At 32.9% G+C, this 10,633-nt stretch overlaps 2 protein-coding genes across 8 annotated transcripts; one reads left to right on the top strand and one right to left on the bottom strand.

The window, feature by feature from the left end:
* The first annotated feature begins 1,137 nt into the window (after positions 1–1,137).
* LOC145117645 (uncharacterized) lies at positions 1,138–3,806 on the top strand. Of its 6 annotated transcripts, XM_079053950.1 has the most exons (7): positions 1,139–1,632; positions 1,776–1,914; positions 2,085–2,189; positions 2,355–2,489; positions 2,679–2,737; positions 3,259–3,315; positions 3,606–3,806. In XM_079053950.1, the coding sequence occupies exons 1-4, from the start codon at positions 1,527–1,529 to the stop codon at positions 2,407–2,409; spliced, it is 405 nt and encodes a 134-aa protein (XP_078910076.1). In that variant the 5' UTR covers positions 1,139–1,526; the 3' UTR covers positions 2,410–2,489; positions 2,679–2,737; positions 3,259–3,315; positions 3,606–3,806. The 6 variants fall into 6 exon arrangements, 4 of the variants coding, with proteins under 4 accessions (XP_078910077.1, XP_078910076.1, XP_078910074.1 ...); XR_013712732.1 differs by lacking the exon at positions 2,679–2,737 and having other exon boundaries at positions 1,138–1,632; positions 1,987–2,189; XR_013712733.1 differs by lacking the exon at positions 2,679–2,737 and having other exon boundaries at positions 1,138–1,632; positions 1,987–2,189; positions 2,267–2,489.
* A 743-nt stretch (positions 3,807–4,549) lies between these two features.
* Positions 4,550–10,423, bottom strand: LOC145115219 (protein LEO1 homolog). 2 transcript variants are annotated; one of them, XM_079051463.1, is made up of 11 exons: positions 10,215–10,423; positions 8,128–8,462; positions 7,631–7,772; positions 7,367–7,549; positions 6,421–6,597; positions 6,180–6,311; positions 5,918–6,097; positions 5,703–5,834; positions 5,419–5,520; positions 5,076–5,306; positions 4,550–4,899 (listed from the first exon to the last, which is right to left on the bottom strand). In XM_079051463.1, the coding sequence occupies exons 1-11, from the start codon at positions 10,335–10,337 to the stop codon at positions 4,774–4,776; spliced, it is 1,863 nt and encodes a 620-aa protein (XP_078907589.1). In that variant the 5' UTR covers positions 10,338–10,423; the 3' UTR covers positions 4,550–4,773. The 2 variants fall into 2 exon arrangements, with proteins under 2 accessions (XP_078907589.1, XP_078907590.1); XM_079051464.1 differs by having other exon boundaries at positions 7,631–7,769.
* Positions 10,424–10,633: the final 210 nt, after the last annotated feature.

Below are 10,633 nucleotides of genomic sequence, written 5' to 3'. Positions count from 1 at the left end.
GCGGACCAGTCATACTGTAGACTCAGAGAGTGGACCAGGTGGATTGAAGGCCCGGTGCGGGCGGACCAATCACACTGTAGACTCGATGTACATGGCTAGACTCGGAGGGTGGACCAGGTGGACTGAAGGCCCGATGCGGGCGGACCAGTCACACAGTAGACCCGATGTGCGTGGTTGTTCTATTAGTGATATGTTATGAGTATGTTTATGTGTGGTTGGTATTTTGGGGGTAACTCACTAAGCTTTCGGGCTTACAGTTTCAGTGTATTGTTTCAGGTACTTCAGGAGATCGTGGCAAGGCGAAGGCGTGATCGTACCGCTCCTCATGTTTTATGATTTATGTGATATAGTTCTGGGGATACTCTGATGTTTAAACTATTTTGAAAACAAGATGTATGAACTTAATGGTTTTTGAATGAATTAAAATGTTTGAATTTGGCTCAATTTTTGTGGGCGTTACAATCTTTGTGGTTGAAGCAATGTTAAGGTCGAGAACATGTTTCGAAAGGGTCAACCAACCCATCAGTTTATGATCATGAACCGTATCAAAATAGCTAATTTTTCACATAACGAAGACATGTTTGGAAACTCTGCCAAGTTCTATAACCTAATAACACGAATTCAAGAATCACTTGGGTTGTATCGGTTTGGTTTTGGTCACATGCAAACTTGACTGCAATGGAATGAAAAGTTAGGGACATCTGATGCAACAAATGGAACATTTGGATTATATCCAAAACTTTTGATGATGGACGGGACCATTTTTGTAATTAATCTTAGAAATTTATATAGTCGCTTGATCTTATATTTTATCTTAATAATTAGTTTTCTATAGCACCTTTTTATTTTTTAAAGGCAATATATATATATATATATATATATATATATATATATATATATATATATATATATATATATATATATATATATATATATATATATATAGAGAGAGAGAGAGAGGGAGAGAGGAATGATCATTTGAGAACTTATAGTTTCCCGAGAACCTGAGAACTAAAAGTGGACTGTCAGATTAAAAAAATTAAAGGCTAAGATCTTTTATGACATTTTTGTAAATAACCAGAAAGAAAAACAATGGAGGGTATCTTCATAAAAAAAAATAAAGGCATTTTAGGGCTTTAGAAATTAGCCTCAAATGAACATTTCAGATCCTAATTTCTCTTTCTATCGCTCATGCTCTTCTCCCGTTTCTTCACCGACTCCATTGACCTCTTCCCAGATTCCAACGAGCACCTCCCTCCGCCCTCCGCCTCCGACGCCCACCTTTACCTTCGTCAACGACCGCCACAGTCTAGGATTCATTGTTGTTGACAATCAAAGATCCACGATCATCTCGACTCCATTGAAGATGCGATCTCTTCTTCCTCATCCATACATCTGTAGAAGACCACTAACCTACCGATTCAGAAAATAAATCAAAGTCCACATCACCGCTGTCTGTTCTCTCGTCTCCGGTCGATTTGGAATCAACATCTCCTACGCCTCGACGATTCATATAGGGATCGCAGATGCATAAAAATCGATTCATCCGTGGATCGCCTCCTCGCTCACGACAAATCCATGAACCAATAATCGACTCCATTCCACAGATCAACAAATCTAATCGATGTCTGAGTACGTATTCACTTCTTTTCCATCTAATCAATTTCATAGTTTCAGTCGTAGTTTTTAGGTTTGATATGTGTTGTATATACCAATAATTATGAGAAGGAACTCCTGTTGCATTTATCATTGTTAATGAAGATATGTTTATATAGAGAATCATTCGGATCCATGTACAAGGCCCCCACTACGAGAGATGCGTAAACATGCTGTCGAAAGAAGCCAATGCCAATTGGTTGATCTTACCCTTGTGGATTTTGCTAATCATGAGCTTCTTTTGTATATTGCTGATAGGTAAGTGAGCTTATTATATCGTTCATTTGTGTTGATAGGTATGTGAGCTTATTGTTTTTATTCCTTTAACAGATCAAGTCAGCTTAGACGTCTTGATATCATCTATTGCTTTTTAATTCTGGTAAGTTTTTACCAATAGCAATGGCCAACCTTATTTCTCTATCTTCCAGGGAAAATTGGAGGATGCAGAGAGGTTGTTTGTGGGTGCATTGCAAGAAGCTAAAGAAGGTTTTGGGGAAAGGGATCCTCATGTTGCTTCTGCATGTAACAACCTGGTGGGTCCCTTTTTTACATTTGACTAGTTAATAGCAATATGTAAACAAGAAACTCATAAATATTTTACAAGTTTCAGGTTTATATACTGCTGTTATGGGTAAAGAAATGTAAAAAACATTGATATTATGGACAAAAGATAAAGTACATAGCCTATATGATTGCAGGCTGAGTTGTATAGAGTTAAAAAGGCATTTGATAAAGCTGAACCATTGTACTTGAATGCCATTAGTATTCTTGAGGTTGCTACTTTAAACAATTAGCGACATGGCATGCAAGTGAATCTACTTCTCAAACGCAAGGTAATCCATTTTTTCTTTAATTTTTTTTTATAAATTATAAATTTATAATCATTGATAATTATGATTTTACTAATAATAATCTCTCAAAAAATAAGGTCAACTTTTCATTTTCCATTATAGTAAGGTGACTTTGGCCTCTTTGATTCTTGATACTTTTTAACCTATTATTGAGCTTGTATAACTTTTCAGGGACATATAAAAGCCTTTCCAATCCAAAATTCTACCACTTTTATCCTTGTGTTCAACCAGTAAATAATAATTCACAATCTACATATACATTTTCTTAACAACAACCTGAACATGACTGTAAGTGTGTAGTGATTCACATGTAAATCACAAGTGATTCACATGTAAATTACATGTGATTCACATGTAATTCACATGTGAATCACATATGAATTACATGTAAATCACATGTAATTCACATATGAATCACATGTGATTCACATGTAATTCACAATTATACGTGATTCACATGTAAATCACATGTATTTCACATATGAATAAGATGTAATTCACATGTAAATCACAAGCTGGTCATATATGAATTACATATGATTCACATGTGAATTACAATTACACATGATTCACATGTAATTCACATATGAATCATATGTAAATCACAATTACATGTGATTCACATGTGATTAACATGCAAATCATAATTACATGTGATTCACATGTAATTCACATATGAATAAGATGTAATTCACATATGTATTTTTGTGAGTGTTCTTGTATTAATCATTTTTTTGAAATTTTCATGTAGATTTGGAAGAATTTGTAGAAAATATTGAAGATGTGAAAAAATAGAAAATATTCACATGTAATTCACATTTGAATAATATGAAATTTTCACATATAAAATCACATGTAAATCACAAGTGAATCCCATATGAGTTACATATGAATCACAAGTGATTCACATATGAATTTCATGTGATTCACATATAGATCACAAGTGAATCACATAAGAATTACATGTAATTCACATGTGATTCATATGTAAATCACATGTAATTCACATATGAATCACATGTGAATCTTACATGATATATACAAGTGTATTTTTGTGACTGTTCTTGCACTAATCAAAATTTTTTAATTTTCTTGTAGATTTTGAAGAATTTATGGAAAATATTGAAGAAGTGAAAAGTGATAAATTGAAGAAAATATGGAAATTTTGACACGAAGAAGTTAAAACTCTTTGAAATTTTGTAGCATTTTTTGTTTTTTATATTTTATTTTGTAGCAAACAAAATACTTGTACTATTGTGTTTATAGATTTGTAAATAAAAATGAGTTTTTTTTATGATTTACTTATGAATATTATAGTATAAAAAATATGAATATATGCATTTGAAAAAATATGCATATATGCACCTAACTTTTTTTTTTTTAAATGCAGTTTTTTTAATGAAAAAAATGTAACTTTCTTTAAAAAACTTGCAGTTTTTTCAAAAAAATTGCAGTTTTTTTGAAAAAAAAAATACTGTTTTTTTTAGAAAAAAATTGCAGTTTTTTTGAAAAAAAAATACAGTTTTTTTTAGAAAAAAAAATGCAGTTTTTTTTTAAATTGCAGTTTTTTTTTTAAAAATATTTTTTTCATTTTTTTTGCAAAAATATATGTTTTCTATAAAAAGTTAAAAAAATTGCATTTCAAAAAAAAAACAAAAAATACTATTTTTAGAAAAATCTGAAAATTTGATTTATGATGTAAATTTTTAGACATATTAATATATTAAATAACACAAAAAAATTAAATATTAAATGAGATTGGTAAGATGACGATCATGTTCTTAACGAATTACTTTTGATCCAACGCTCCACTTTTAGTTCTCGGGTTCTCAGGAAACTTTGAGTTCTCAACCGATCTCAACCCTCTATATATATATATATATATATATATATATATATATATATATATATATATATATATATATATATATATATATATATATATATCCTTAATTTGTTGGGAGAATTCTCTGTGGTTCACTTTATTGGGAGTATGAGTGTTTTTTTAGAAGTGTGAAAATCCAGAAACAATATGCGTGGTGTAAAATGAAAACAAAAAGACATTAACATTACACATTTTAATCCATGTTCCTCCCCGGTGTTATATTGAGAAAGTGCATGGGCCATGGAGGAAAAGGTTGTTCAAAATGTATTGGATTTAATAAGTAAACACAAATTTGTTCAAGAGACAATCCATATTCCTTCCATACAAATGAAACTCCCCCTTCCTATCTTGTACCAATTTGTAAGAATATATATATTTTTTTTACTCTTCATCACTGTCATAAACAAGCGCCTTTCTACGATGAGAAGCAGAAGCAGAAGCCTTTCTTGGGGGAGACTCCTCGTCTGATTCTATCTCCTGCCGCGAAGCCTTGTTGTGCTTCAACTCCTGAAATTATTTGATGATTAACATGAACATAACATAACAAAATCAAAAGATTCTTGTCTTCATATCATTGAACATCATAGCCTTCCCTATAAAGCTTTACAGGGCTATGTAGGATGATATGACAAGGGGCAGGCGGGATAAGATGATACAAGTTTAAAAAAAAGAAAAAAAAATACCCTCTCTTCATCTGAAGCATCGTCCGCCAAGGGCTCCTCATACTCATCCTCATCATCATCATCATCATAATGGTCTCTACGTGTCTCAGTCTCATCTTCCTCACCTTCAGTTTCATATTCGGACTCCTCCCGTTCACTTTCATAATCATCAGCTGGACCACGTCTAGATGACTTCATGTTCATGCCTTGCAACGATTTGCGGGGGGTATCTTTGTGCCCTCCTCCTTGAGACTATTTTTTTTTTTTTTTTTTGTAAAAAGAAAAAAAGACAAAATATGTTTATATTAGAAAAAGGTATGAAAAGAGAAGATAATTCTTTCGAAGTTGAAGAAGCTATATATACTTTTTTAGCATTAATAATACGCTTTTCAGCACGAGCTTCCATTTCCAGGTCCTCCTCAAAGCGGCGCCGACGCCGAGAATCATAGTAATCTTGTTCATCGTCCTGATGCAACAAATCATAATCTATTCATTTCTTTCCATTACAACGTTATACTTCCACTTTTTTTTTTAAATATATCAAGCTATTTACTTTACAAAATCTACCAAATCATTCATTATTATTATTATTATTATTATAGTGTCAGTGAGAGTGAGAATTGGTTTGGACAGGAGGAGATTTTATACCTCCTCAAGTGCGTCCTCCAGGAAACCAGGTGAAAGTTGGCGCTCCCTACGCACAGTTGGTGTGTACTTGCGGTTAACCTTTTCCTTCTTTCTACTCAGAAGTTCGTTGGCCCTAATACTTTGACTTTCAGCCTATACAAAAACAAAGAATCAACTTAATTAACGAATCATCAAAATTCCTAAATAATTAGTAGAGTATTATATTATATAATAACCTTCTCTTTTTGCTCCTTCTCCCTCTCGGGATCAATGTCGGTGACAGTTTTTTTCACCCTAAACACCTTTTTATGACGCGAATCAACAAGTGCAGTTAATAATCTATGAGAGTTAGAAGTCAAGGATGAAGGCATAAATCTCATCTTCTTTAACACCCTCCCCTGCGACTGAAGTATTCCCTACCAAAACAATCACGAAATTCATGCTGTTAACATAATAAATGTAAATTGTATTTACATGAAAATAAAAAGTAAACCAAACCTTTTCATGTCTAAGGAAAAGATGAGCTTGATCATGTTGCGCATCCTGCACTGAAATATCAAGAACTTCATTCCCAATAAGCAACTGTAAGCTGCCATCTGACCATCTCACAAACCGTGCATTGCTTTCATACTACATTCAAAAATAGGATACAAATTCTTTAACAACCTGCATACATACATACATACATACATACGAGTTTGCTACTTTAATTATTATCAAAATAAAATCAATGACTTACAGAGGTTGTTCCATTAGCATTCCTAACAGCCCTGTAGCGAACAATATTATTCTCCAAACGAATACGTTTGTTATTTCCAGATTCATCAGCAACAAATGCATCTTCTTCAACAAAGGTCTTTGGATCAAATGGTTTCGGATCAATTCCCATAATATTCGAGACTTTAATCATATTCATCTGCAACCAAGACAAAAAAGAGGATGTAATTTAGATATAGTACGCAAATAATAGCTTTCAAATTTATGTCTAAAATAGCAATGTACTCTCATTTATTTCTGTATTACAGCCTCCTGCTTTTGTTTCTTTGTATTGCATGCAACTTTTTCCTTATTAAACCATTAAACACCAAAAAAGCTATCCAATTTTAGCAATAAAAACTGCTATGTATTTAGAGGACACGCTACTCTAATTAGGAAGATTTTTCAAATAACAAAACTATAACAAATCAATATTATTTGCTATTTCCCTATAATTTAATTACTAACATCTTGTATAAAAGACAGCATATAAATAGGCATCACACCAGTTCACAACCGTAACAGCAAATCACATGCCTTTGTCGGAATTTAACAAAAAATAGCAATGTACTTTCAATTATTTGTGTATTATACCATCCTACTTTCTTTTCCTTCAATTACAGCATTGTACTTGCAAAAAAATTCTTATAAAGTCGTTGTACTTTGAAAAATGTACCCAATTATAGCATTTTACTTCTAATTATGACATTACACAATGGAAAAATTATATCAATATAAATTGCTTTGTATTTGGATCATATTGCTACAATTGGGTAGCATTTTCAAAGTATAATGCTGTAATAGGAAAAAAAATAAAGTAAGATGCTATGATAAACAAATCAATGTAACAACATTGCTATTTCTTGGATTTAAATACACATCACGGAAGTTCACAATTATAACAGCAAATCAAAATTTACTAAAGTAACCTTTTCAGGATGTGAGGGAGGAGGTCGCAAAGGTATCCCTAGCTCCATAGGGGGTCCCACTGGTTTCTCCTTAGCTTTAATAATATGATCCTCTTCAGAATCATAACGACCCTCTTCATCAGCTAACATGTCCTCTGGTCTCAGATCTTTCTCATAACCTTCATCCTCTTCCATAGGGGATCTCTGTGGAATAAAAAACACATTAACTTACCATCATAATAAATAAATAAAGGAATAAATATTTTTTTTAAAACAGATACTAACATTGGCATCCTCCTCAAGATGAGTCTGAACAGCATCGTATTCTGCTGGCTCTTCATCATCATCTGATTCCCCAAATACATCACGAATCTCTGGTGCTGTCTGTGATATGTGACCTTCATCTTTCTCTTCTTCAGGTGACCTACTGCCAAATTTACAATGCATAAGTAGACGCCTCTTTCACAAAGGAGCTGTTTCTTTTTACTTAATTAACCACTTAATCTAGACAGCTATATATGGTTGTTTCTATCTGACTTAATCTGGACATAATGACTTAATGGGTTAAGCCAGAAAACATGACTTAACCCATTAAGTCACCAATACGTTACCTATTTGCCCTTCTTTTTTCCTCCCAACTCTCTGATAAAGATTGTCAAAATTGGTAGTTGGAATGTAAGAGTAAAACGATCATTCAGTCCAAAAAAGGAAACAAATTTTAAGTATACAAATCTTTATGACAGACATCATTACCCATACACATATTTAGATATGTGTGATACCTTGGACTTCTGGGTTGATCAACATCTTCATCTGCATTATCCATATATTGATTCTCTTCTGATCTTTCTGACTCACTTTCCACAACTTCTCGCCTCCTACTTGTCACAACTTTTTGACCAAGTTGATCACTTCCTGATTCTTTTCCTTCACTTTCTTCTCTTTGATCTCCCAAATCTACTTCTTGAGAGCTTTGGTCTCTCTCACCTTCACTCTCTATTTGTTCTTGATCCATCTCCTGTAATTCTTCACCATCACTATCACTGCCCACCTCCGCTTCCCCTTGACCTTCTACCACATCTTCACCTTCAGGCTTCAACCCCATGTCCCCTTCATCCTAAACATTAATTAAAAGCATCAGTAAGATAAAAAGAACACTTCCTCACTTTTTACCTTTCAGATTATGCAATATATCTATAAGATAGCAGTACGCATAAATAGAAGTTCTTGACAACTCAATCCTTATAAAGCCTTTACAAGATTTGCATACACTCACTCTGATTTGCAGATCTTATATTCCAAATTTATGCCTATTGATGACAGCAAAGCATGAGGTTTATTGAAGCGGTATTTGATTACATCAAAACATGAATTTTGCGTCACTAACCATAAGCATGCTACACGTGTGCAGAAACCAACAAAAAAATATTTTTACTATATTAAAAATACAATACTTTATAATAAATGCTTCGTGTGTAGAACATAACTGAATCATCAATTTTGCTTTCAAGATAAAAGTATATGTGTATCCATGTCGCACGTAGATAATTCAGAATATCAAGATTATAGAAACCTTGATATTAGTTAACACTAAATCTGGCATGCAAAGAATCAAAACTTCTTTCATAAAATGTAAACAGCAATAGATTATGTATCTTATCACTGACTATTCACTCTTGACCAAATGAAAAGAGTTCGGGAAAGCCTAAACTAGAAAGTTGGAAGTTTGTGGGTGTTGATTGATGATATTTTTTTCGTATTGAGTTCTTTAATGATCTTTTAAACATCTTTTTATGTGTCAAAATGGGATATGTGATACAAAAATGGCTACATATGATTCACCAGCAAATCAAGAATTCATTGACAGGTTAAAAAGCACCATATAGTTTGATGTTCTAAAACTATGATTGTAAAATTAAATTTTTTTTCTATATTATGATAGCAAGCAATAGTTAATATATTAACCCGATTGAATAGAAATACATTGTGTTTTTATAAGCATGTGTTTCATATTTAAGTGTGCCATGATGTCCCGAGCCCCACAGTATATAACTAACACTTAGAAGTTAACTCGAGTAAACTTCTGATGTGGTGACAATAAACGTAAGTATTAAGTAGTGATATAACAATCGGCTTATAGGATTACCCTTTCATTATTTTATTATAATCAACCAAGAGTAACACAAGGTTACCTTTATTTGAACATGAAACCAGATGACCAAATACAACCAGGAAATTAGAGATAGAAAAATCATTCCTTTTCCTATTCCTTTAAAGGATTGTGTAGAGGCTTTCATGAGTCAAACCAAGTGCTATACTTGAAATTTTTTGAGGAGCAATGTCGATCAATAACTCCATAAGGTTGAAAAGCAGACCTTCTGTTCTAAACACTAAAGAGTCAAATATACCTCTTTCTCCTAAATGCATAACAGCCTTTGTAATAAGGTTGCAGAAAACAAATATCAATGAACTCTCGGACACTTTATTCCAAATCAAAATTAAATATAGTAGTTGAACTCCTGTAATAAGTTCTTGTACTACTTCACGAATCACGCCCAGTTTGAACTTCTCCAACAGACATAGAATCGGTAAATAATCACATTAATTAGCTGATTATGCAGAACATCCCTATAATGAATTATAGCCTTATATTCTCTACTTCAAACAAGCAACAACTCCGTTAGACTCAAACCCCCAACAACGATATACTAATTGTAGACAATAAGACCTAACTACAAAATCAAAAAAATGAAACTAAATTACGATACGATGTTACAAAAAACCGAACTTCTCTTTCTTAGTTCAAAGTCGAAACAATTAAATAAAAACAAAACCTAGCGTCAGTTGAGTAAATTGAGAGGAATCATACGGATGCATAATCGGGTTGTCGATTTGATTCGTGCTCCGATTCGACCTCTTCTTCCTCTTCTTCTTCCGATTGATCACCAAACAAATTTTGCATCATCTGATGCCTTTTCTCTTCGCCCACCATTCTTCACTCTCTCTAAATCGCCGATGAAGTATTTCGGAAAGAAGATGCTCGACTGACCTCCCGCCGCTGAAGAAAACCGACATGCTTATATATACCGCAGAGTTGAGAACGTTAAGGTTATCTATCACGTGACACTGGAGTTTTGGAATTTGATTTTAACTTTTTTACTAATGTGTTACAAATAACTCCATCTTTCTACCGTAAAATGTTGAGTTTGTGGACATAATATGAAATTTAAATATAGGTATATGCATAAAATTGACCACTTACTAATTTAAGGTTTTTGTAATTTACAA

Source organism: Lactuca virosa, chromosome 5 (genome assembly GCF_052849685.1).
Source record: "Lactuca virosa cultivar CGN04683 chromosome 5, Lactuca_virosa_CGN04683_v6, whole genome shotgun sequence".
Lineage (NCBI taxonomy): Eukaryota > Viridiplantae > Streptophyta > Magnoliopsida > Asterales > Asteraceae > Lactuca > Lactuca virosa.
Note: the sequence above shows the minus strand (reverse complement) of the source record. Positions and strands in the feature narration are given on the sequence as shown.

Coding starts and splice junctions, on each gene's coding strand:
- LOC145115219 (XM_079051463.1), bottom strand. CDS start 10,337: ATGGTGGGCGAAGAGAAAAGGCATCAGATGATGCAAAATTTGTTTGGT. Junction 8,463..10,214: donor GACAACCCGATTATGCATCC/GTATGATTCCTC, acceptor ATTAATGTTTAG/GATGAAGGGGACATGGGGTT. Junction 7,550..7,630: donor ATCTTGAGGAGGATGCCAAT/GTTAGTATCTGT, acceptor TTTATTCCACAG/AGATCCCCTATGGAAGAGGA.
- LOC145117645 (XM_079053949.1), top strand. CDS start 1,527: ATGCATAAAAATCGATTCATCCGTGGATCGCCTCCTCGCTCACGACAA. Junction 1,915..2,084: donor CTTTTGTATATTGCTGATAG/GTAAGTGAGCTT, acceptor TCTATCTTCCAG/GGAAAATTGGAGGATGCAGA. Junction 2,190..2,354: donor CTTCTGCATGTAACAACCTG/GTGGGTCCCTTT, acceptor ATATGATTGCAG/GCTGAGTTGTATAGAGTTAA.